The sequence below is a fragment of the Chionomys nivalis genome, chromosome 7, assembly GCF_950005125.1.
Source record: "Chionomys nivalis chromosome 7, mChiNiv1.1, whole genome shotgun sequence".
Lineage (NCBI taxonomy): Eukaryota > Metazoa > Chordata > Mammalia > Rodentia > Cricetidae > Chionomys > Chionomys nivalis.
In genome coordinates this window covers 58,226,778-58,253,992 of record NC_080092.1, presented here as the reverse complement: position 1 = coordinate 58,253,992, position 27,215 = coordinate 58,226,778, and the positions used below count along the sequence as shown (strand labels likewise).

The following is a 27,215-nucleotide window of genomic DNA, read 5'->3' as shown; positions in this document are numbered from 1 at the left end:
GGCTATAAGAAGTCCTTTGAATTTCAGAGGGCTGACATGTGGCCTGTGCCCTCATGCTCTCATTAAGACTGTAATCAATTCAGATGTTACTACAGAAATGGATAACTAAGAGGCCATCACACCAAGCTCTCTCCAATAGACAGGTGCCACTTCCAAATAAGAACCCAGTGCTGCTTGGAGTAAGTACAGCTACAGGATGCTAGACCACAACTCTAACTCTCTGAGAGCCACCTGTGTGTCCTAGGATATGAAGCACAAGGTCCAATAAAACAAAACAACTGCTAAGAAATATAATCTCTTAGAAACTGAGTGGGATTTCCTGAGGATGCTGGTCTTCTGGTTTCCTAGGTTATACAGTCTGCTAGAGCTTTGGATGGCCACAGTAATCTGGGGACTCCATTTTCTTTGTTGCTACTTTATTTATTGAGACAGGATTTCACGTAGTTCAGGGTGGCCTCACACTTACTATGTAGCCAACTTCTGATCCTGTAATCCTCCCCAGTGTTTAGATTACAGCCACTCTCTACCATGCCAGGCTCTTCTTTGCTCTTCTCAATAGGTAGTTCCCAGTATAGGACTTTGGGGTCAGCAAGAATCTCCTGAACAAGCTGGGTGGTGACACACACCTTTAATCCCAGCACTTGGGAGGCAGAGGCAGGCGGATGTCTGTGAGTTCGAGGCCAGCCTGGTCTACAAGAGCTAGTTAGCTCCAGGACAGGCTCCAAAGCTACAGGGAAACCCTGACTCAAATAACAAAAAAAAAAAAAAAAAAAAAAAAAAAAAAAAAAAAAGAAAGAAAAGAAAAGAAAAGAATCTCCTAGACCCAATTCACTTGCAGTTACCTTCCAGCAACCAAAACTCCTATGATTATATCATGGACTAAGACTTTAAGAAACAGGCTGAAGGCAAGATTTTTATATCTCTAGCTTTCCCTTTCTACAAAGTCCCCTCAGGCTGTGTCCCTCTGACAAGGTCATTGCTTGTCTTTGAAGGTATCTCTCCACAGAAGTCTCAACCTTCAGGCTATGGTAAATGTTCCCTCTCTTGGAATTTAGGAACTATCCAACAAGCAGCCTAGTCATGGAAGGTCCAGTTTTGTAAATAATTCACCTCTAAAACCCTCTTTAAATAACCCTAACCCGAGCAAGCTGTTTCTTGTTGACTTCAGTAATGAAGGTATTCCATTACTGGTAGCCAGAAGCAGCCTAAGTGATAATATCCCTGCCTGGACAACACAAGAAATGCCAGGAGCACTTCCCACCCACTTTCAGGGCAGTTAGTGTGCTTGTGATGTTGGAAGGCAGACCGATGTCAATGAAGACGGAATACATAACATATATTAACATTTGAATTTTGGGTAACCACAGAGAAGGAGATGAGAGACAGCCCTTAATACACCGTGGTATAAAAGAAATGAAAAGAATCAAGCACTTGGGAGATAAGGCAGGAGGACTAGGTGCTCAAAGCTAGCCTTGGCTACATAGTAACTTCAGGGCTAGCCTGTGGTATGTGATAGCCTGTCTTAAGAAAGAAAAAGTGTTATTTTGTGAAAAAAAAATACAGCGCTAACTCTTTTTTTTTTTTTTTTTGGTTTTTCAGGGATGGAACTTAGGTTATCAGCCTTGAGCAACAAGTACTTTACCTGCTGAGCCATCTCACCTTCCTGTATTAGTTCTTTTCTTTTTGGTTTTTCTGAGACAGGGTTTCTGTGTATTCCTGGCTGTCCTGTCCTAGAACTTGCTTTGTAGACCAGGTTGGCCTCAAACCCAGAAATCTGCCTGTCTCTGCCTCCCAAATGCTGGGATTAAAGGCATGCGCCACCACCTTCTGGCTCTCAGAGTGAACATTTTTTATCATTTTTATTCCAAAGTCTACAAGGGAGACAGGCATCTTGGCTTTTTTTTTTTTTTTTTTTTTTTTTTTTTTTTTTTTAAGACAGGGTCTCTCTCTCTGTAGCCCTGGCTGTTCTGCTGTTCTGGAGCTTGCTATGTAAACCAGGTTGGCCTTGAATCTACAGAGCCTGCTTCCAAGTGCTGCAATTGAAGGCTTGTACCAGCTCTTTCAACTTTATCTTGCTGTTTTATTTTCACAGATGGGACCAGGTGAAGACTAGAAACATGAAGTAACTTCTGCAGGTTGCAGCAAAGAGGTGACTCAGGAGTAGAAAATAGATCTAATGATGCAAATTCTGTGTTTTCTCTTTCTAGAGTTTGCGCCCCCCCCCCCTTTCTGAATCAAGCTCAGGAAGTCGGGATGGAACAGGAAAAGAAAGGAAGAGGGAAGAGAAAATGTGGTTTTCTGGTTTATGCTGCCCTTCAAATCCTCATTTAAGATTTTTCTGAAATTCTTTTAACATCTAAGGAAAACCACACACGGGGGGGGGGGTACTGGGGGAGGGGAACCAACCCAACAGCTTGCAGTAGCCTGGGATTCCAGAATAAATACTGAAGTTGGCAGAACATGTAGTATCCTTCCTCTCAGTAGGTCACATGAGGACATTGCCTAATATCCGTTATGTGTGCTGTGTGTCTGGGAACATAGAATATTTATGTTCTTCTCAAACGTTTAGGAACCGTTTTCTTGTGACAAAAAGATTTTCTGTGTCCTACCTTCTGATTTAATCTAAAAGTGTCATTGAAAACTGGTCCTAAAGACCTAGAATGTCTCAGAAACAGAGGAGGATTGAGCATTCTCCCAGACAAAGGTTCAGATGAAATCATTCCAAATGCTGAGTAAATGGGAGGGGTTTTAGTGGAAACCAGAATGCTATGTTGTGGTCACATTTTCACAATTCTTTGGGGGCTGGGAGGGCGGCCCCTCTGCCTGGACAGGCTGGAAGGCTATTAACATTCTCTTCTGTGGAAACACAGCCCAGATTTGAGAGTCAAGATCAAGTCATGAGACCCGCTGGAGTCAAACCCTGGCACCAGCTGCAAGTGCTTTTAGACAGCTGTGCCTTTACCCTAAAAACACAGCCTAGAACATTCTCACAGGGAAAACAACCACATCTACCAAGTCAGAGGATTTTAGCATCTGACAGCTCAATGAAGTGATCCTCAAGTCATTCACTATCTGATGCAAGAGTAGATGAAGGTGAATTTTAACCCTCAAAGGTAGTGAAACTACTCATTTTCATAATCAACTACCAAATTATTATTAAAAACAGATGTCTTTCATTGATATAGGAAATGACTGAAGACAGCAGTGGGTAGAAAGGCAAGCTGAAAAACTGATTTTGGTGGAAAAGTATCTATCAAAATGATTGATAAAGCAAAGTCTTGAGAAACAGGTAAGGCAGTCTTGACTATTATCTGTGGCGTCTGACCTAAGACGTTTTTCCCTTTGTAGCTTTTTTTTTCAGTCTCACACAGCACATAAATAAAATCTGATTAAAGATTTGTATTTTTTGGGCTGGAGAGATGGCTCGGCGGTTAAGAGCACTGCTGCTCTTGCAGAGGATCTGGGTTTGATTACCACCATCTACATGGCAGCTCATACCTGTCTATAACTCCATTCCCAGAGGATCTGACATTTTCTCTCAGATATTAATGCAGGCAAAACACCAATGCACATAAAATAAAAATAAATAAATTTAAAAAATTTGTATTTTTTTTTAAAAAGAGTGGGCTATTTCTGGGCATAATCCTCAAATAGGAGAGTATACAGTTGGTATATGACCAAAATTACTAGAGAGTGCAATAAAACTAAATGCTGAAAAAAAAAAAATCACAGCAGGTATTTTCTTGTTTAAGAATTTTAGGGAACACCAGCAGCACCTTAGGAGTTAACTTTAGGGCATCCATAAGTATCCATCTTGAATAGGCTGTAGTCAGCATCATAAGATATTGACAGGTGTTAAATTAAATGTGCACTTAATTGAAAACTGAAATGTGGTTCTAATATTTCTTTAGTCTATATCTATCAAATACCTGAAAGATTACCTGTCTAATCTTCCATGCTAATCTTAAATTCACATTTTGAAAAAAACTTGATTCAGAAATAAATTCAAGTTAAAAAATACCACATCCGAGTTAGGCTAAGAACTGGCTGCAGAAAATGGCTCTTCAGCTTGCCTTATGGAAGTGTAAAGGAATGAGAGTCAGAGAAAGCCACTTAAGGACTCACCTTGCCAGCAAGATCCCTTGGTATTCTTCCAGTTGTCTCATGAAGCTGGGGTTAGGCTTGGTCACTGTTCGTCTTTCCTTCACATAGTCATAGGCTCGATCCAGATTCCAGCCATACTCCTTCATTGCATAGGCAATCACAGTGGAGGCGGAGCGACTCACCCCCATTTTGCAGTGCACAAGGCATTTAGATCCATGTTTCCTGGTTGGGAGATCGAGGTGAAAAAGACAGGACAACAGATAGTGCAGTTTAAGGTTTTAGGTTCCTGTATTTTCCTCCTTTTTTTTTTTTTTCTGTTATGCAATGCTTTCTTCTTAGTACATCCATGTGCCTCTATGATCAAATATGAGGGTAAAGTAAGCAGCTTTAACTGTACTTTTAAATAATATTTGTTTGTTTTCCAAAGACAAGGTTTCTCTGTGTAGTCCTAGCTATCCTGGATGGAACTCTGTAGACCAGGCTGGCCTTAAACTCAGAGATCCATCTCTCTCAGCCTCCCCAGTGCTGGGATTAAAGGAGTAAAGGAGTGTACCTCTACCACCCAGCTCCTTTTCTTTTTTCAATTTTAATATAAAGTCTCTCAATCTACTCAGTAAAGATTTGTCAAGTATTTACCATATACAAGATAATACGTACAAGGTGCTAACACAAACTTAAGTAACACAGTTTTATCCTAAAGGTAGGATTTAGTTCCAGAAACAGATCATTAAAATTAATGTGTACTGAAGGTCACAAAGTGGAGATGGGAATTTAGCTTTGGGAGCTGGAGCTCATTTCTTGTATGGCGGAGCCCAGTTCACTCACAGCCCTCAGGCATGGCTCCTGGGCTGGCAGGCTCCTTTGTTACAGGTGTGGTAATGTCATCTGATTTATTCTAATAGAGTTGTTTCTAGAAGGGATCTGTCCCTGGAGGAAAGCAGACATGAAGCTGACTTTTCTTGTCTATTCAGACACAACTGTAGATAGCACTTTCCACACACCACCACAATCCCAGAGAGAACAGTGTGTGATATATCACATGGCTTTCTCAGTGATGAAGTTGGAATGAATGAGAGCTGCCTGTTTGTTTTTTGCATGCTTTGAACTAAATTCAGGATTCCACACATACTAAGGACATGCTCTATCACTGATCTGTGCCCAGTTCCTGTGTGTTTTTAATGAAAAGGAAGGAAGAGAAAACAAAGCTGCCACAAAACAAACAAATTACATCAGCCTGAAGAGGTCAAAACTAATTATCTTGGATATGAACATTATTCAGTTACGATTCTAGCAAGGTAGTGTTACAGCACATAGTAGAATCAAGGGGCTGTTAAATAAATGGATAAATGTGGAATTGCTGACCACATCCTCCAGCTGTTGAAGAAGGAACACTTTAAAACAGAGAAAAAGATCTGCTACTCTTATGGCTACTGCTCAGATTCCAGAATCCTTTCAAGTAACCGTTCCTACAAATCAATACACGTATATGTGCGCATAAGAGGACAAGCTATTCCTTTGCTTACTGACAAGCTTTCTTCCAGAAGTTTAGAGTTTTGCTTCTCTGGGGACATGAGCTACGCATGAGCGAGGGATCACCAGTGCAAGTGAGCTTGAGGTAACCTGCCCAAACATGTGAACAGAGAAGCTACAAGAATGCAAAGTATGGAATAGAATAATTTCCCTTAATTTTAAAAACTGCATTTATTTATTTATTTGAGTATGTGTGGGCGGGCAGGCATGTGAGTGTGGTGGTGCCCACGTGGGGACCATAGGATGACTCGGAGGAGTCGGTTCTCTCAACTTCTACCTTATGTGTTCTGGGATTAAATTTAGGTCATCAGGCTTGGCAGCAAGTACTGAGCCATCTTGCTGGTTTTTACTACAGAGTTTTTATTAGACTACAGTTTGGAAGCCAATGCACAGTGACTCAGATGAAAATCTAGACGTGTGCTCTACATTTTCCAATTGAACTCCGACAACTTAAACAAATCAAATTTTAGGCCCTGGTCTGTACGCATGGAATGTGCTTAAACTTGGACAATTCCCACCGAAAGCAATCTACAGATTCAACTCAACATCCCAGCAAATTCTTCAAAGACCTCGAAAGACCGGTACTCAACTTCATTTGGAAAAGCAAAAAACCCAGGATAGCCAAAACAACCTTGTACAATAAAAGAACTTCTGGAAGCATCACAATCCCTGACTTCAAACTCTACTACAGAGCTACAGTACTGAAAACAGCCTGGTATTGGCATAAGAACAGACAGGAGGACTAATGGATCTGAATAGAAGACCTGGATATCAATCCACACATCTTCGAACACCTGATTTTTAATAAAAAAGCAAAAAAAAATCAAATGGAAAAAAGAAAGCATATTTAACAAGTGGTGCTGGCATAAATGGATATCAACATGTAGAAAAATGAGAATAAACCCATATCTATCACCATGCACAAAACTCAAGTCCAGATGAATCAAAGATCTCAATATAAAGCCAGCCACACTGAACCTTATAGAAGAGAAAGTGGGAAGTACACTTGAATGCATTGGCACAGGGAACCACTTCCTAAATAGAACCCCAGCAGCACAGACACTGAGAGAGAAACAATTAATAAATGGACCTCCTGAAACTGAAAACCTTCTGTAAAGCAAAGGACACGGTCAACAAGACAAAACGACAGCCTACGAAATGGGAAAAGATCTTCACTAACCCCACATCAGACAGAGGTCTGATCTCCAAAATATACAAAGAACTCAAGAAATTGGACACCAAAAGAACACATAATCCAATTAAAAAAAAAAAAAAAAAAAAAAAAAAAAGGAGTACAGACCTAAACAGAGAACTCTCAATAGAGGAATCTAAAATGGCTGAAAGACACTTAAGGAAATATTCAACATCCTTAGTCATCAGAGAAATGCAAATCAAAACAACTCTGAGATTCTGTCTTATACCTTTAAGAATGGCCAAGATCGGGGGCTGGAGAGATGGCTCAATGGTTAAGAGCATTGCCTGTTCAGAGTTCAATTCCCAGCAACCACATGGTGGCTCACAACCATCTGTAATGAGATCTGGTGCCCTCTTCTGGCATACACACAGACAGAATATTGTATACATAATAAATAAATAAATATTAAAAAAAGAGTTATTTAAAAAAAAAAAAGAATGGCCGGGCGGTGGTGGCGCACGCCTTTAATCCCAGCACTCGGGAGGCAGAGGCAGGCGGATCGCTGTGAGTTCGAGACCAGCCTGGTCTACAAGAGCTAGTTCCAGGACAGGCTCCAAAGCCACAGAGAAACCCTGTCTCGAAAAACCAAAAAAAAAAAAAGAATGGCCAAGATCAAAAACACTGATGACAACTTATGCTGGAGAGGTTGTGGGGAAAAGGGAACACTCTACATTGCTGGTGGGAATGCAAGCTGGTACAACCCCTTTGCATGTCAGTGTGGCGATTTCTCAGAAAATTAGGAAACAACCTTCCTCAAGACCCAGTAATACCACTTTTGGGTATACATCCAAAGGACACTCAATCGCGCCACAAGGACATGTGCTTAACTATGTTCATAGCAGCTTTGTTTGTCATAGCCAGAACCTGGAAACAACCTAAATACCCCTCCACTGAAGAATGGATAAGGAAAATGAGGTATATTTACACAATGGAGTACTACACAGCAGAAAAAAATAACATCTTGAATTTTGCAGGAAAATGGATGGAGCTAGAAAACATTATTTTGAGTGAGGTAACCCAGACACAGAAAGACAATTATCACATGTACTCACTCATAGGTGGTTTTTAAACATAAAGCAAAGAAAGTCAGCCTACAAACCACAATCCCAGAGAATTTAGACAACAATGCGGACACTAAAAGAGATTTACATAGATCTAATCTACATGGGAAATAGAAAGTAGAAAAAGACAAGATCTTCGGAGTAAACTGGGAGTATGGGGCCCTTGGGGGAGGGTTAAAGTGGGGAGAGGAGAGGCAGGGAGGGGAGCAGAGAAAAATGTAGAGCTCAATAAATATCAATTAAAAAACAAAACAAAACAACAACAAAACTTGGACAATTCCCTATGAAAGCACCTCTCTGTGTAGCCCTGGCTGTGCTGGAACTCACTCTGTAGACCAGGCTGTCCTTGACCTCAAGAGACTGGCCTACCTCTGCATACCAAGCATTGGAAATAAAGGTATGTGCTACCGTACCCAGCTTCTTTGGAATTTTTCAACTAGGCTTCTTAAGTGTACAGCTTCTAACTTATTTAAGAAGGCTCTAAGTTAGTTTTCATTGAACCCACACTTCAATTTCACCCCTTAATCCCTGTATAGGATGGTCTAGATTAAGTCTGGCGTCATCACAGTAGGAGTAGGGCCTTGTAGAAAGTGATACAGAAGGAGGAGTTCCCTCTCAGACTGAGCCAAACCCGAGAAATTTATGAACAACTGAATCCATTTATAACCTTGGTGCTTGTGATAGCTATTTTGTTTGTCAATTTGGCTACACCTGGAATTATCAAAACTTAAAAATGGCTGAGCACAGCTATGAGAGATTTTTGCTTAATTAAATCATTTGAAGTTGGATGATTCACTTCTAATCTGGATCTTTGAAATGGGAAGCCAAACCTTTAATCCAAATCTTTTGAGGCGGGAGACCCACCTCTAATCTGGGCCTGCCTTCTGCTGGCAGCTTGCTTGTTCCTGCCTTCGTTATCAGTCCATTCCTTCACTGGCATTAGAGTTTGCTTCTTTGGGATTCCAGTGTATCCTGAAGACCAGCTGAGACATCTAGCCTCATGGACTGAACAACTATTAGATTCTTGGACTTTCTGTTCATAGGCAGTCACTGTTAGGTAGCTGGACTGCAGCATATAAGTCATTAGAATATATATATATATATACACATATATTATATTCATTCTATATGTTCTGTTAATCTAGAGAATTCTCAATAATACAGATTTTGGTGCCTAAAGTGGTCCTAGAGCAACAGAAGTGTAAGGATAAAGCTTTTAAACTCCTGGAATAGGCTTTCCACTTTGCCAGCCCTAAAGTCCTGTTACTGAAGTCTTTCCTGGGAGCTTGCAGAATATTTGAAATCCCATTGTGTGAACTATTTTACAAAATTAAGGAGACAAATGGCATTTAATTATTCTGATTCACCAATTATGAGAGGTGATGGATTTTGTGACTGTTCTGTCTATGAAGACTGTTAAGGGGAGTGTAGAGTAATTTCTGGTGGAAGTTAATAAAAAGAGGTGTTTCTCATCTGCTAAAGATGGTTTGAATGCTGTCCTTTCTCAAGAGGAATGTGGCCAAGTAGCTCACTTATGATTCATTCTTCCTAGTGAAAGGATGATTAAAATTGGGAAAGGAAGCTCTCAGAGCTTTAGGAGTCAATTGATTTGAAGATGACAACAACAAAATGCAAGAGAAAAACCTTACCATTTAGAGTATCTACAGTAAAGCCTATAACTGGGAAGATTTCCAAAGCTTACTGTCTCTTTCCTTGTATTCAAAAAAGGCCTGGTATTTTATGTGTTCACAGTAGTTTTCGCTATACAACTTAAAAATATCTCCAGTGCCAATTTAAGAACTTAATTCAGAGCCAGCCATGGTGGATAGTGTATGCTTCTGAGTTTAGCACTTGGGAAGCAAAAGCAGGCAGATTTCTGTGAGTTCGAGGCCAGCCTGGTCTTCCTAGAGTTCCAGTCCATTTAGGACTACACAATGAGATCTTGTCTCAGAAATTTTTTTCACCCATTTCTCATTTTTATCTATCTATCTATCTATCTATCTATCTATCTATCTATCTATCTATCTATCTACCTACCTACCTATCTTGGTTTTTTTGAGGCAGGGTTTCTCTGTAGCTTTGGAGCCTGTCCTGGAAACTAGCTCTTGTAGGCCAGACTGGTCTTGAATTCACAGAGATCTGCCTGCCTCTGCCTCCCGAGTGCTGGGATTAAAGGTGTGCGCCACCACCGCCCAGCTTTATTTATTTTTCTTTTAAGCTTTCTTTAATATATGTGTGTGTGTGTGTGTGTGTGTGTATGTGTGCTTGTGTGTGTTCTAGCTACATGTACAAAGAGGGCATCAGATGCCATTATAGATGGTTGTTACCCACCAGGTGGTTGCTGGGAATTGAACTCAGGACCTTTGGAAGAGCAGGGAATGCTCTTAACCACTGAGCCATCTCTCCAGCCCCTCATTTTTATTTCTTTAGCTGCAGCATAATTCCATTTTCTTTAATTTTGTGTGTAGTGGAAAACGGGGCAATATGAGGTTATCTTATTCTAAGGGATTTCATTTGCTTAAAGGGAAAGTGTTAGGTCACTGATCTTTTGTCTAGGATTATAAAAACTCAGTGCCTTTTCTACATCTTTTTCTCTAAGTACTATCAGTAAATTATCTTAGCCACTTATCCCCATTCAAACCATGAAGAGGGATCAGAATGTTGTGTGGGACAATACTCACTTTGCTTTAGAGATGAACTTGTAAGTGTCATTCCAGTAAGCCAGGAGATCCGTCGCCTCTTCATCATATACACGGATGTTATGATACTCAAAGACTCCGGGGAAGAAATTGTCTATCTCTCGAGTGACATTTAAGATGTACCGCACCCTGTGAAGAAACCAAGGCAGGGCATGTATTCTGTTTCTCAAGCTAAAATGAATTCCCAGCACCATATCTGCAGGTTCAATACCTAAATTCCACTTCACCTTATGTATGGTTACACAGTCTCATCTTTGATAGTATTTTGGAAAGAGTACCCATATCTATATTAACTAAAAACCAACAACCTAACACCCACCACAACCTAGCAATTTCTGTTGCTAAAATTACAAACAGTAAAATTTTATTTGGAAGCTGTTTGTATAAAACCAGATGACTGATAAACTCCAAGAAAGAAAGAGAAAAGGAAATTTTTCTTACTTTTCTGAATGCCAGATTATTAGGCAAGAAACTGAGGGTCCATGGAAAGCTGAACCTAAAGCTCCCTCCAGTCTATCTGGCTACATTCCGGCCAAGCGCCCACACATGTGGAGCTGCTAGCAGGACAGGGTTCTATATTAACGTTTCCACCATTTCTCTCCCTGCACTATCTTAACCAATGTGTGGGCTTCATTGACCCAAGGCTCTTCTTTTCTTCATTGTTGTATAGAATTAAACATCACTGGAGTTTACTCGAGTGAAACAGGCTCAGCTCTTTCTACAAAACTGTTTCCTTCAAATAACCACATGTGGGGCTCCGCAAACGAAAAAAGAAGGAGGAGGAGGAAGAGGAAGAAGAAGAAGAGGAAGAGGAAGAAGAAGAGGAGGAGGAGGAGGAGGAGGAGGAGGAGGAGGAGGAAGAAGAAGAAGAAGAAGAAGAAGAAGAAGAAGAAGAAGAAGAAGAAGAAGAAGAAGAAGAAGAAGAAGAAGAAGAAGAAAAAAAGACTACAGGAAGAGATATAATCATTCTGTAGCCATGGTCGAAAAGGATAAAATTTCTGAGACATGAACTGAATTCGTTTTAATGTAGCACTAAAATCTACTAATAGAAATGATTTTTTTTTTAAATTTAAAAAGTGGAGCACACCGTAGGAACGTGAAATGGTGCAACTGCTGTGGAAAATAGCTTAGCAGTCACCAACAGGGCTAAACAGAGTTACCCAGCCCCACTCAACAACTTGCATACAGATGGTCACAGCACTATCATTCTTGACAGTCAAAAAGTGGCTGCTAGTTGATGACATTAGTGACTTCTAGAGATAGGGAAGAAGATGATCTCTTTCTGTTTTGAAAAAAATATTCTTAATTAACTAGGTAGTTTGCGTAACTCAGAAACATTTACCAAAACCCACAGAATTGTGCATTTTAACTGTTAACTATATTGCATATAAATTATATTCAATAAAGCAATTAGAAGAAAAAGCAAGAACACTTTTTTATTTTTTCTGAGATGAGATCTCTATGTGTAGCCTGGGCTTCCCTGCAACTCTGTATAGACCAGGCCGGCCACAAATTAAGATGTGAGTCACCATGCCTGGCTCACTGATCTTACTTAAAATAAAAATGAGGGATTGGAGAGATGGTCCAGCGGGTTAGAGGGCTTGCTGCTTGCTCTTCAGATGACCAGAGCTCAGTTCTCCTCACCCATGTGGAGACGTTCACGACTTCCTAGCGCCAGTGGGTTAGATGCTCTCTTCTGCCTCCTCACAAAACCCAATCAATCTCCTACTTCTAATCCTATACTTCAGTAATGGATTATGGCATCATCTCTATAGAGACAGGACAAAACTTCCTAATTCTTTTCATTCCAGAATTGAAAATTCCTACTGCCAACTGGTACTTAACTCCTTAAGGTTTCTTTGCTTTATCAGCAATTCTGTGACTTTATGTGGAGTAACTCTTAGAGTTAGTTTCTAGAGTCAGTAGATTCTCTGGAAATGATCTTACTATTAAAATTGCCTTTTTGAGCCAGGCAGTGGCACATGCCTTTAATCCCAACACTTGGGAGGCCGGCAGATCTCTGAGTTCCAGGTCAGCCTGGTCTACAGAGTAAGTTCCAGGACAGCCAGGACTACACAGAGAAACCCTGTCTCGGAAATCAAAAAACAAACAAAAAATTACACTTTGAAATACCATCAATCACCGGCAGGAAACAGTACCTACAGTTTTGTGACACACTAAAGTTTAAGACCCATTAAATTTAAGAAATAAGTCCCAAGTAGATGTCTGTTCATCCAATCATTCTGTTGTAAAGACAGAGTCAGGAGCACTTTGCAGTTTAGCCCTGTAGGAGTGAATGATGGTTGTCACTCCACAGCAGGGTGAGTATGGATAACTACATATTGTACACTTCAAAAAGCAAAAAGAAAAGATTTTGAAGGTTTTCACCATAAAGAATTGATAAATGGGGGTGAAAGAGATGGTTTAACAGTTAAGAGCACTGGGTGCTCTTCCAGAGGACTCAGGTTTGATTCCCAGCACAGCAGCTCAGAACCATCTGTAACTTCAGTTCTAGGGTATCTGATGTCCCCTTCTGGTCTCCAGGGCATCAAGCATGCATGCAATACAAAGACATACATGCAGGCAAAATACCCATACACATAACAAACAAAGTAAAACTTATTAAAAAAACTAAAAAATGTTCCAGATGACAAACCCGGTTTAAAAACATTAAATATATGTTCTTGAATATCAAATGGTACACATTAATGTATACAATTTTAGTATTTTATAAATTATTTTAATAAAAGCAGCATATGAGACAGAGATTCTCATCTCCAGCTAGTATTATATAGCCTACTGTATGCATATTCAATGTGGTTACAATGTATTTGGCAAGCAGTGCCATGTCAAACTTCAGATTTCATATTAAATATCATTATCTAAATTTTCTACAATGATAGAACTTTTAAACTTTACAGAATTATTGCTGGCTGTCAAAAACTGTGTTCCACTCTCAAGGAAGTTTAAATGAACGTTCGCAGATAAAGCAGAGTCAGTGCTGTTTTTATTTTGGGGGGGGGGTTTGAGACAGGGTTTCTCTGTAGCTTTTGGAGCCTGTCCTGGAACTATCTTTTGTAGACCAGGCTGGCCTTGAACTTACAAGAGGTCTGCCTGCCTCTGCCTCCCAAGTGCTGGGATAAAGGCATGTGCCACCATCGCCCAGCTGATTAGGTTTTTTGGGAGGGGTTGGTCAGTGCTATTTTTTTTAAGTCCAAACAGGGCCTTGTCCAGAAACCTACCAGTGAACAACAACAATTTAGTTTTTAATTTTTAAAAATCAATCAATCTATCTATCTATCTATCTATCTATCTATCTATCTATCTATCTATCTATCTCTATCTCTCTCTCTATCATCTATCTATCTATCTATCTATCTATCTATCTATCTATCTATCTATCTATCATCTATCTATCTCTATCTCTCTCTATCATCTATCTATCTATCTATCTATCTATCTATCTATCTATCTATCTATCTACCTACCTACCTACCTACCACCTATTTATCCTTTTGTGTTTCTAGACAGGGTTCCTGTGTAGTCCTGTTATCCTAGAACTCTCTGTAGACCAGGTTGACCTCAAACTCACAGAGATTTGCCTGCCTCTGCTTTCCGAGTGCTGGGACAAAAGGTGTGTGCCAACACTGCCTGGCAAATTTGTCTAGTATTAAGAGGGCAAATGAAAGACACAGGATGAAAGTTGAGGTCTTTGAATTCTCAGCCCAGCTTATTAGCTGATTTCCTCCCTTCATCTGTCATTGGGCAAATGGCAGTTCTCACATGTGTATGAGTTTTTTTAACATTCGTTTACACTGAATATCATCTTAGTGTGATGCTTTGAGCTAGGATGATATAAATTCAAAAGAGGAGAATATAGTCTCTAACTTAAAAAGCTCCAGATCAATCCTTACTTATTAAAACTTTCCAAGTTATACTTATTTTTATATCTTCAACTAAGCAACTAGATTTTCTTTTTAAGATTTATTTTTATTATGTCTACAGTGTTCTGTCTGCATGTATATCTGTAGGCCAGAAGAGGGCACCAGATCTCATTACAGATGGTTGTGAGCCACCATGTGGTGCTGGGAATTGAACTCAGGACCTCTCTCTGGAAGAGCAGTCAGTACTCTTAACTGCTAAGCCATCTCTTCAGCCCTGCAACTAGATTTTCATACCTGGGATTTTCTTTTTTGGTTCATTTTAGCAATTATAAAATACCTTTCATGTCAGGAGAGAGGAAAGTAGGGAGTGTGTACGGCACCCATCAGTAAGTACCCCAGACTCTCAGTCTATCATGGCAATTCTCTTCCTCCTCTGGCGTAGGCAAGCCCTATCCCTTAACTACATTCCTAGCAACTACATTGTTTTTTAAGGAGTACCAAACACTTGGGAATTTGTTTTTCAAAGCCATTCCATCAGTACAATTGATCTTTCTTGGAAGGGAAGGGGATCAAATGGTTGAGAGAATAACTGCTTTGATTTTTTTTTTTTCTAAGATTATAGCTGAGAATTGAAAGCAACTCTAAGGATTAAAGTTTACCCATCGATATTTTTTTGACAGGAAAACATAAAGAGTAAAACAGGGACTTCTGCCATACAGAGGAGTAGGCAATTGCTCTGTGTGCTCACCCTCGGTTCTGTAAATCCTCTAAGTTCGAGGCATTCCATTCTGAGCCCTATGGAGCCAAAAAGACAAGGTTAATGAGCATTATCAAGTCAACTAAACAGGGTATTTGGAAAGGAGCCCTGCGGGGAAACAGTTTCTGAAAAGTGACTCAACAACATGTACTTAATGCCTCTAAATACCAGGGTCTTTATGTTATCACACCTAGTTTTATTAATGATAGTGCAAAAATTACCCCCCCCCCCCCCCCGCAGAATGAGAGCGGTGAGTGTATGTTCACATGAGAATAGAAGAGTGCCACAGTATGTATGTAGGGGTCAAATTCAGATTTTCAGCTTGGGGGCAAGTGTCTTCATCCAATGGAGCCGCCTTGCTGACCCAATGATTGTGAACTTCAAAGCCTACAATTTTCATCTCCTATGCATGGGATTACAAGGGTATACCAGTATACCCAGTTTATAAGGTGCTGGGGACTGAGACCAGTGCTGTGTTCAGGCTAGGCAAGTACACTACCAACTGAGGTACATCTCTAGCCCTATTTGTATTTTTTTTTTTTTTTCTGAGACAGGATTTCTCTGGTTGTTCTGGACCTCGCTCTGTAGACCAGGCTAGCCTCGAACTCACAGAGATCCACCTGTCTCTTACTTCTGAGTGTTGGGATTAAAGGTGTGCGCCACCACCACCTGGCCCTATTTGCTTTTTAAATTATATTTTATTACGTGCGTGTACACCAAACTATGTTGGTGTGGGTGCACTCATGCCATGGCACACATGTGGGGGTTAGAGGAAAATCCGAAAGAGCCTTTTCTCTCCCTCTACCATGTGGGTTTTAGCGACTGACCTCAGGTCATCAGGTATGGGGGCAAGTGCCTTTACGTGATGTGCCATCTTGCCGGCTCCCGGCTTTTCCTTTAAGAGAAGTTTACGGCACATGCTTCCAGTTCAGATGGAAAGCATGGCAGCCACAAGAGTGACACTTAGCGACGTCTCAGCAGTACTCTCTGTACCACCACAAGGGTAACCGGCCTGGGGCTGCATTTCTATTTGAAAACACTCTTCTAGAAAGGATCTGTAATGTCAAATCTTGAAAAAGATAGTCAGCCAGTTTATTCATAAGCAAAATTACGGTGTCCAATACTCTCATGTTTCCCTTACTAAGCTAAAAAACCTTGCTTTCCTACAAACGGTCTCTCTTCACAGTAGGCTTTTCTCAGTCAAATCAGACAGCCTCCAGGACAGCTGCTGATACTAAAATCTGGCTGGGCAAATGCTTCCTCCAGCTCAGAGCAATTGCACAATCTTATGAGGACTTAGATGAATCCTTTTTCCTAATAACTTGGCTTCCCACCAATCAATCTTTCCTTCCCACTGCAGATTTCTTTAAACTATGTTCTAAACATTCCATATCAGCTGATAGTGCCCTGAGTAAACAAACCTCTGTGTAGTATAATGCAGAGCTGAGCATTCTTGCGGAAGGAGGGGAACTGCTGCCTCTCCTCTCACAATCTGCTTGAGCTCCAGGCATGGCAACTATGCATGAAATGAGATGACTTTGAGAAAAGTAACACTGCAACTTCAAACTAGGACAAACCTCTCTTCCTGTGTCAACTGCGGGAAAGGGTAGACTCCCTGGAGAGGAGGAAGGGGTTTGGACACAGGGCCTGTGGTACACGACCAAGGGGACCCACCAAAGCAAAAATAAAATGTTTAGGTAATATCTGCAAGCATTTATTTTGCATTTTGAATTAAGAGGTAAATTTTATAATTTTCCTATTTGGAACTTATTTTCTTAAATAAGAAAATCATTCACATCTTTAAAGCCAACACTCAGGAAGCAGAGGCAGGAGGACCTCTGAGTTTGAGGCCAGACTGGTCTATAGAGTTTCACAACAGCTGGGGCTACACAGAGAAACCCTGTCGAAATAAAATGAGAAACAGAACAAAAACCACGAAGAGTAAGAACTCTCACCCTCTAACAGCAGACACACGCCATAGATATGTCCAAATTCATACAGTGTGCAAACATTCTGTGTAAACCACGGACTCAGCTGATGATGATGTGCTAATCAATGCAGGTTCATTAACTCTAACAAATGTACCCCTTATTTATTTATTTGTTTGTTTGTTTGTTTGAGACAGAGTTTCTGTGTAGCCTTGGCTCTCCTGGAACTTGCTTCATAGACCAGACTAGGCTTGAACTCCCAGAGTCCACCTGACTCCTGTCTAGAATTAAAGGTGTGCACCAGCACACCCAGTCCAAATGGACCACTCTTGACAGGGTATGCTGATTATGTGGCAGGCTATACATTCATGGCAGCTGAGGGTACATGGGAAAATTTTAATCTTCTGCTTAATTTTCCTATGAATCTAAAATATCTCTAAAATTAAAATCCACATACTAGAAGTATTATGTAGATATATGTAGTACTAAAATAAAAATATGACTAAGAAGCAATAACAAAAGACAACAATGAAACCTTCTTGGGTAATGATTAAAAGTGATTTTCTTCTAAAATTGAAAAAAATTCTACAATGAACTTTAAGCATATTACTTCTTCTTCTTCTTCTTCTTCTTCTTCTTCTTCTTCTTCTTCTTCTTCTTCTTCTTCTTCTTCTTCTTCTTCTTCTTCTTCTTCTTCTTCTTCTTCTTCTTCTTCTTCTTCTTCTTCTTCGGCTTTTTCGAGACAGGGTTTCTCTGTAGCTTTGGAGCCTGTTCTGGAACAAGCTCTTGTAGGCCAGGCTGGCCTAGAACTGACGGAGATCTGCCTGTCTCTGCCTCCTGAGTGCTGTGATTAAAGGCGTGTCACCGCTCGGCAAGCATCTTACTTCTTATGTGTATTAATGTGTTGCCTGTAGGGCATGTGTGCTCCACCTGTGTGTCTGGTGGCCTTAGAAGTCAGAAAAGGGCTTCAGATGCCCTGGAACTGGAGTTCTGGATGGCTGTGATAACCAAGTCAGTGCTTGGACTATGTAATTCGGATTAACTTTGGCTTCTGCAGTACTGGGATTACAGACATGAACTACCGTGCTTAGAGAACATAAATTATCTTTGTAATAAGAAAAAACTCAAGAAAGAATTATGAACTCCTAAGAGGAATCTGTTGGTGGAAATACTCAAACACATTTGTGGTGATTAGGGAAACATAATTTGGGGGAAATTAGACTATTATTTCTGTTTTCAGTATTATTATTATTATTATTATTATTATTATTTTTTTTTGGTTTTTCGAGACAGGGTTTCTCTGTGGTTTTGGAGCCTGTCCTGGAACTAGCTCTTGTAGACCAGGCTGGTCTCGAACTCACAGAGATCCGCCTGCCTCTGCCTCCTGAGTGCTGGGATTAAAGGCATGCGCCACCACCGCCTGGCCGTTTTCAGTATTATTAAAAATTGCTTATATACCATAAAATAAACCAGTTGAAGAAAGGGTAAAGAGGAGGCAGCTCTGAATTCTAGATGGAAGCAAGTGACGCTAGAGACATTAGGAAACATGCCTGCCTGGAACAAGACAGGTTGGCAGTTAGAAAATGGCTATATTGGATATTTATCATGTCTGTATCTATCTATGTATTTATTTATTTATTTGAGACAGGATTTCACTACCTAGCTCCTGCTGGCCTAGAACACACTCTATAGAGCAGGCTAGCCTCCATCTCTCCACCTGCCTCTGCCTCCTGAGTGTTGGAATTGTAGGTGTGTACCATCATGCTAGGCAACGTGTCTGTATTCTTTGTGTGCATGGTGCTGGCGATCCAACTCTGGGCCCAGCACATAAGAGAAAAGTTCCACATTTTTTTTTTTTTTTTTTTTTTTTTGGTTTTTTGAGACAGGGTTTCTCTGTGGTTTTGGAGCCTGTCCTGGAACTAGCTCTTGTAGACCAGGCTGGTCTCGAACTCACAGAGATTCGCCTGTCTCTGCCTCCCGAGTGCTGGGATTAAAGGCGTGTGCCACCACCGCCCGGCCTCCACATTTTTTAAAAAGTTTTAAAATCCATATTTAGGGCTGGAAATGTGGTTCAGTGGTAGAGTCCTTATCTACACAGGTATCTATACTCGATTTTCAGTATCAAAAAAACAAAAAACAAACAAGCAATGCTTGATGGTAAAGTGACTTTAGTTTGCTCCCGACCACCTACTTTCTAGATCTCATGGTTCCCAGGCTGAATCCAAACTCTATGCAGCTGAGGATGACCCTGTCATGAGTACTGGAGTGTCACTACACCCAGCTTCCAAGGTGCTGGGGACCAAACTCAGGAGCTCTTTTTGGCTACCAACATTTTTTTCTTCACAAAAATTCAGTCATACTTTATGGAGTCTGGGCAAAGAATATCTGAGTGAGTGGCTCCTAAGATTTCTACAGATAACACAAGAATTCCAACAAAGTTAGAGTACGATATTTTTGAGACCTCATGAAAATACACACTAGAGACAACAAATTCAGTCTCCTTATCCATAGAAAGGACAGTACAATCTACACCCAGAAATAGTAACACAGCCAGGTGGTGGTGGCACACACCTTTTATCCCTGCATTCAAGAGGCAGAGGCAGGTGGATCTCTGTGAGTCTGAGGTCAGCCTGATTTAGACTGAGTTTAAGGACAGCGAGGGATGTGTAAGAGAAATCCTGTCTCACCCCCACTTCCTGACAAAAAGTACCAGAAAAGAAGATCCCTTGTCAGTTCACAGCTTTGCACAGTGATTTCACAGCTATGGGCCATATAAATCAAACTAGAGACAAATATACTCTAAAATTTCAAACATCCAATGGTACCAAGTCTGACTGCATGGTAAAATAAACTCTTATAATGTTCAGTATGAGGTAATGCATTTAGTCAGTCTCTGTGTGCTGTGGGATGCTCTTTCTGTATGTTGTGAATATGTTTTGCTCTCATTGGTTGATAAATAAAGCTCCTTTGGCTTATAGCAAGGCAGAATGGAGCCAGGTAGGAAATTCAAGCAGAGATAGAGGAGAAGAAGGGTGGAGTCTAGGAGATGCCAGCCAGCTACCAAGGCTGACAAGAACAAGACATGTAAAAAGTGAGGTAACAAGCCAGAAACCACATGGCAAAGTGTAGATAAAAATACGGGTTAATTTAAATGCAAGAGCTAGCTAATAATAAGCTTGAGCCATAAGTCAAGCATTTATAAGTAATATTAAGCCTCTGAGCTGTTATTTGAGAATTGCCAGGTGGGAAAGAAACCTCCAATTACATCTGTATATCTGTTCCTCTTCTATCTGTATTCCTGGCTTCTAACCAGTTCAGTTCACATATGTGCTTATCAGAAAACGGAAATGCCACATTTCTGGATGTAGAGGGTACTAGCCCCTCTATAAGGATAAGAAGCTTCCGTAATGTAAATTTGGCCAAAATGTACAAAAAGTAGAAACAAAATGATGTCTTAGCATCCTTCTTTGCTTTGATGTAGTCTTGTTAATCTTGTTCCTGCTACCATGTACACATGAAACTAGAATTATTTGACCTTAGAGACTTCCTATCTAGTCTCTCTGTATCTTCCTTAGGGCAATTTCAGGTGACTGAAAAAATGAAGAAAAATTTTTAGTCATTGACATTTTGGTAATAATGAAAAGTACTTTGGAGGCCTCAAAATGCTGTGACATAGTTTCATTATGTTTAAAGGTTGAGGGCTGAGGATGTATGGTAGAGCAAATGCTTAACATGTGCAAGGATCAGACTTTGACCCTTAGGGCCCCAGAAAACAACTAAGCAAATAAAGTTCTGTTATAAGTAGTACCATCTGCTTAGATGAAATATGCCAGGTATAAATATTGCCACTATACTCAGTTTTAATCCACATAAAAATCTACTGAAAGAGGAACTGGGAAGAAATAAACAGCAGTAAGCCATTACGTAACATTTCCAGCATACAACACATGCAATTAATCTTAAATAGCACAGATAATATTAGCAGTGTTAGTAAAATAATGTGGCAAAAATATTAGAAAGCAATGAGGCTTGAGTAATATTGCCTATCCTTTTAATTCAGTTACAATAAACCTTTTTTAGATTTATTTCAAGTGTATGAGTTTTTGTCCTGCATGTATGTGTGTGCACCAGGTGGATGCCTGGTGCCTGCAGAGGTCAGAAGGGAGCTTTGGATCCATAGGAACCAGAGTTATGGATGTTTGGAGTCATCGTGTGAGTGCTGGGAACTGAACCCAGGTCCTCTGCAAGAACAGTAAGTGCCCTTAACCACTCAGCCATCTCTTCAGCCCAGTTACATTTTATTTAAATATAGTAAACAACAATTGTCTTGAGTCCAAAGCTAGTTTCAAAATACCACTTACAGTGGCTTTAAAACTTACCAGGAACACATGCTCAAATATCTGTGTGGGACTATCCATCTGACCAAGGATCACTATCATTTCATTATCTATGAATTCCTTGAATTCTCGCAAGTTGCACACCATCTGCATTTCCAACTCCGTGCGTATCTGAAACAGAGGTGATGTACCATGTTAATCTCTGTAAAGTTCTTCTGTGTTTTCAATACCATTTTTAGCCCATTCCTATTGTTACTCTACTCTTAGCTTCGGAACAATGAGGACTCAATGTTGCTTACCTCTTTGGATGTGATATTTTCCAAATCCTTTTGCATCATAATCTCCCTTAATTTGGTTTTAATAAGCCTTTCTGTTCGTTCACGTTCAGTTGGTCTGAGGATAGACAAGTAGTGGTTTTTCTTAAACAAGAATTTAATCAAAACAATGAATTCACCATTTGATTATGTTTCCAAATTACTTCTCTTATTCTCATATTTATATTGCAGAAGCATAGCAAATGAAAACTGTACGCAATTACACAGTGAGTTTCAGGCCAATGTGGGTACTACATAATCAGACAATGTCTAAACCAAAACCAAAACCAAATTAACATCAAGAATACCTTCCTGCCAGGCAGTGGTGGTGCATGCCTTTAATCCCAGCACTTGGGAAGCAGAGACAGACAGATTTCAGTGAGTTAGAGGCCAGCCTAGTCTACAGAGTGAGTTCCAGGATAACCAGGGCTGTAACACAGAGAAACCCTGTCTCGAAAAGACAAAAAAAAAAAACAAAAAAAAAAAACAAAAACAAACCCAAACCCAAATCCAAAATTAAAAACAAACAAAACCAAAACACCTTCTCAACCTAAACCAACTAAGAAACAAAACAAAACAACCCCATATAGAACATAAATAAACATGTAAAAATTAACTTGAATAGGACCCATGTGTCTTTAAATACATCAAGAATATACAGATCTATGAAGAAGCAACGATAAGCTGGGCATATCAAGAATCTTTCATGCCGGGCGGTGGTGGCGCACGCCTTTAATCCCAGCACTTGGGAGGCAGAGGCAGGAGGATCTCTGTGAGTTCGAGACCAGCCTGGTCTACAAGAGCTAGTTCCAGGACAGGCTCCAAAACCACAGAGAAACCCTGTCTCGAAAAAACCAAAAAAAAAAACCAAAAAAAAAAAAAAAAAAAAAATCTTTCATGTCCCTATCAAGAACCCCTGGATAGCAATACCTGCTGAGCTAGAATACCAATCTGGGCAGGACACTGGTGTAACTCAATAGTGCCAGACCCTAGAATGCCACCATCTGCAGGATTGTGTGGTTTTCTAGTTTTTGGTCTCTTTAAAATTACTCAAGGTCAGGTGTGGTGGCACATGCCTTTAATCCTAGCATGCTGAGTTAGAGGCCAGCCTGGTCTACAAAGTGATTTCCAGGACAGCCAGGGCTACATAGTGAGACCCTGTCTCAAAATAAATAATAACAAATCTACTCAGCCAGGCAGTAGTGGTGAACGCCTTTAATCCCAGCACTCGGGAGGCAGAGGCAGGTGGATCTCTATGAGTTTGAGGCCAGCCTGGCCTACAGCCTACAGAGCTAGTTCCAAGATAGCCAAGGCTACACAAAGAAACCCCATCTTGAAAGACTAACTACTCCCTCTACCCCTTTTTCCCCCTCAAAAAAGAAAAGCATCAGTTCAGTGTAACTGGATGCTTCTCTCTAGTGGCATGGTTCATATTATGGAGAATTTGAGTACTTTCTGTCCCATCTTTGCTCCTACCTACTCAAGAAAGGTATCTGCTTTGGATCTCCTTATTTGGATATGGACATGGCTTAAACCTTCAGGCATCTTGCCTGTTCCTGCTGCTTGCAGCCTTATCACTGGCTGCAAAAATAGCCTCTGTAATCTCCAATTCTGTACGCTGCATCTCCACACACTTGGGGCACCACATTGCGCAGCCACTCAGCTTCTCATGAACTATGCAGAACACAGCTGATACCTGTGCTGTTCTGCTAAGGTGTTTGTCTTGAATAGAAGGGCAATTCTTATCTAGGTAATGTGGGAGGAAATGCAGAATGACAGTCTTCTACTGAAAAGATGTATTGATCAAAACAGATTTTAGCACTTGTGTGCATGCATGGGTTTCCTGAGAAAAACTCAAAAGCAGTTTTTCTTTGAGTCCTTCACATTCTGAGCTGGAGCAGTTCAGGAGCAGACAGACCTAGGTTTAATCACAGCCCTACTGCTTACAGTTAATGTGACCTCGAACAAGGTTCCTTCCCTTTTCAGAGTCAGGCATAACATTAGATATACATTGGGGCACCACACAGTACATGACCTTCTTGGATTACAAGAACAAACTGTTCACAACAGAATTTTGTAAATGCATTTTGGCTCACATTTTTCCTATATTCTCACTATCCTTTCTTAGGCCTTTTAAGTTAAATTGGGTAGGAAGAGGGCACAGAAAAAGCACTTAGCATGCAAACATACTTTCCCCTCTTTGATATCACTGGAAAAAAATGCAAAACACAGAGAAAAACAAGAACTAAAAACCACTCTATCCAGATATAATCATGTCCTAGTTAGGGTTACTATTGCTTTGATGAAATACCATGAGCAACTGTGAGCTGCAGAGAAAAGGGCTTATTTGGCTTATACTTCCACATTGTAGTCTGTCACTGAAAGAAGTCAGGACAGGAACCCAAACAGCAGGAATCCGATGAAGAGGCCATGGAGAAGTGCTGCTTACTGGCCTGTTCCCCATGGTTTGCTCAGTCTGCTTTTTTATAGAACTCAGGACCACCATCAGGGACATAGCCCCTCCACCAATAGGCTGGGCCCTCACGCATCAATCACTAATTAAGAAAATGCCCTACAGGTTTGCCTATGGGCTGATCGTATGGAGGCATTTTCTCAATCGAGGTTTCACCCTCTCCAACAACTCTGTGTCAAGTTGACATAAAACTAGCCTGCACATCAGCTTCGATATTCTGGCCTACAGTTTCTATTTATTCATTTTCTACAAAGATAATGTAATAAATGTATCTTAAAACTAAGAACTAATGTTCAGTGAGTGTCTACTATCTGCCAGGATCTTTCACCCTTTTTGGGGGAGTTGTTTTTGCTTAGGGATGTAAAGCAATTCTTTCTACTGTGCTAGAGAGCCAAAATCTTCTCAAATCAAATCAAAATTAGGAAGGAAAAAAATAGTTTACTGATTTTAAGATATTTGTTATTTATTTTGAGATGTGGTTGGCGCAATGATATGCAGCACAAGGTTGGAGCATGGATCCCATGGTGTGTGTGTCTAAGGGACAACATGCCATCAGACAGAGGTTACATGTGAAGGAAATTTATTGGAGAAAGGAAGGGAGAAGAGAGACACACAGAGAGAGAGAGAGAGAGAGAGAGAGAGACAGAGACAGAGACAGAGACAGAGAGACAGAGAGCTGCCTTCTCAGAGAAATGGCAGGGGGTGGGATGGGCAGAGCTAGTCTCTTAAAGGGACCTTGGTACCTGTGTATAGACTAAGTAGTGACATAGCAGTCATAGAAACCCTGGGCTGGCCAGAGTACAGCCTGGGTTCATCCTGTCAGGTGACAGGGGCCAGCATAATGCCTGAATCCTAACAGTTGATCCTACTATTTGTAGTCCAGGCTGGCTTAGAACTTGAAACCCTCCTATCTCAGTCTACCAAGTGTGCGATGGCTGTGATGAATTTTCTTCTCTAAGTATGGTTTAGGATAAGCTTTTTTTTTTTTAGCTAGATGAAACAATAATTCCTCTGAAACCCACCAACCAGCTTTACAATATAAAATCATGAAGATCATTTCCATAGATGTGTTTTTTTGGTTACTAAGAGACCTTGAAAGAACTAGGCCTACTGGAAAGGCTCTGGAACCAACAACTCCCTGAGAAAAAAGATTGATGATGTTTTGACTGCTTCTTCAACTAAAATAAAACCACAACTCAGCAGAAATAAATTTAACCCAGTATTCTTTTCAATGGATTGGAAACATCTTTCTCTCCTTGTTCCTTTCTGAGACAGGGCCTCACTATGCAGCTCTGCATGGCTGAGAATTCACTGTGTGGATCAGGCTAACCTTGAGCTCAAGGGATTCACTTGCTTCTGCTTCCCGAGTGCTGGGATTAAAGGTGAGTAACACCCCAGCTTTAAAGAATACAAACAGTTTCTATTGGCTACAACAGTAAATGAAAAAAGAGAACACATCACCTATTGCTCCTGGGGACTGTGTTTATAGGAGTGATTGCTACCCTTGGAAAGACACTTTAACTTCTCAGGTATGGCAAACATCCCTCCAAAAGCCTCTTGCTGTTAATTGTTATCAAATGCTCCTTTTCATAGTCATTTCTCTAAATTCAAATTTCAAGTTAGTGGAATCTGAGTAATAGGTTGTTTTTTTTTTTTTTTGTGAGACATGTCATGTGCCCCGCCCTGCCCCCCCCCCCCCCCCGCCCTGCCACTGGGTTTCTCTGTGTAGCCCTGGATGTCCTGGAACTCTCTCTGTAGACCAGGCTGGCCTCAAACTCACAGAGATCCACCTGGATCCGCCAAGTGCTGAAATTAAAGGTGTATGCCACCACCTGGCTTTTAAATTTTTATTTTATGTGTATTGGTGTTTTGCCTGCATTATGTCTGTGTGGGGGTCTCGGATCCCCTGGAAAAGTAGTTAGACAGTTGTGAGCTGCCAAGTTGGTGTTGGAATTGAATCCGGGAAGTAGCCAATGCTCTTAACCACTGAGCCATCTCTTAGATTTTTATAGCATTACATTCTTGATTACAGACACTCTGTTGTGCCCAGGAGTAAAATTCCTCAGGCCTTTGAAGGAAATAGAGGATCTTCATGTATGACAGAAGTATAATCTACATTGTAACTATTGCCAATGGGGCAGGGTTAGTTCCTAAGGAATATGCTGCCTAACACACAAGAGAGTGTCACAGTCCTTAGCAAGCCAACTTACATGTCTGTGAAGAGAGCCGGAGAGTCAGGTCGATGAGACTGCACATCCTGCATAGCATTCCATTCATTGACTGAGGACTGATCCGAGTTGATATGGCTCTCATAATAACTCACCCAAGTGAGAAAAAGGCTTCCTGGATAGTAGTTATGCATTCTGGCCACTTCACAAGCCTTGTGCAAGCTCTGTAGTGCAGACCTGAAAGATAGGCTCAGAAATGAGCACTATAGAATTATGGGATACCAAAAGGATAAAACCTAGGTCCATCTCAAACTCCTCTAAGCTTTTAATTCTACAGAGTATTATTCTCTGTAGAATTTTCTCCCTCCCTGGAAGTCAATATTCTTTGGTCTTGATGCATATTCAGGGCAGGGAGAGGGGACAAGAACTGACAACTGACTCCTCAGTGAAAAAAAGAGCCTAGGAACCTAAGGCCTCATGACCTAATCCTTGGACTCATGAGACTGTGTCATTAGCAAACAAAAATCTCAACAATTAACTATTCAAAATTTGTTTCCCTTTGGCACAGAATCATGTGATAGCTTATTCTCTAGCATCCTCACAGGCTCCACAGAGATCTGATAGGCAGATGCCCCTAAAGCCATGAGTCTACGTCCTTTGATGTACAGGAAGTACTGACCTAATGGCATTTACCATTCTTGCTACCTTAGTCTCCTAGTTCTTTAAACCATTTATTCATTCACACGAGTTACTTTCTCAGAATAG

At 40.7% G+C, this 27,215-nt stretch overlaps 1 protein-coding gene across 1 annotated transcript in view; it reads right to left on the bottom strand.

Moving 5' to 3' along the window:
* The window catches only part of Ssh2 (slingshot protein phosphatase 2), a 238,147-nt gene that overhangs the window by 16,903 nt on the left and 194,029 nt on the right, over positions 1–27,215 (bottom strand). Inside the window, exons 8-13 of the mRNA XM_057774283.1 lie at positions 26,493–26,687; positions 21,795–21,888; positions 21,538–21,666; positions 15,222–15,268; positions 10,572–10,718; positions 4,126–4,326 (exon numbers count right to left, since the gene is read on the bottom strand). Coding sequence (XP_057630266.1) covers positions 4,126–4,326; positions 10,572–10,718; positions 15,222–15,268; positions 21,538–21,666; positions 21,795–21,888; positions 26,493–26,687 — 813 coding nt within the window. The remainder of the gene's footprint in view (positions 1–4,125; positions 4,327–10,571; positions 10,719–15,221; positions 15,269–21,537; positions 21,667–21,794; positions 21,889–26,492; positions 26,688–27,215) is intronic.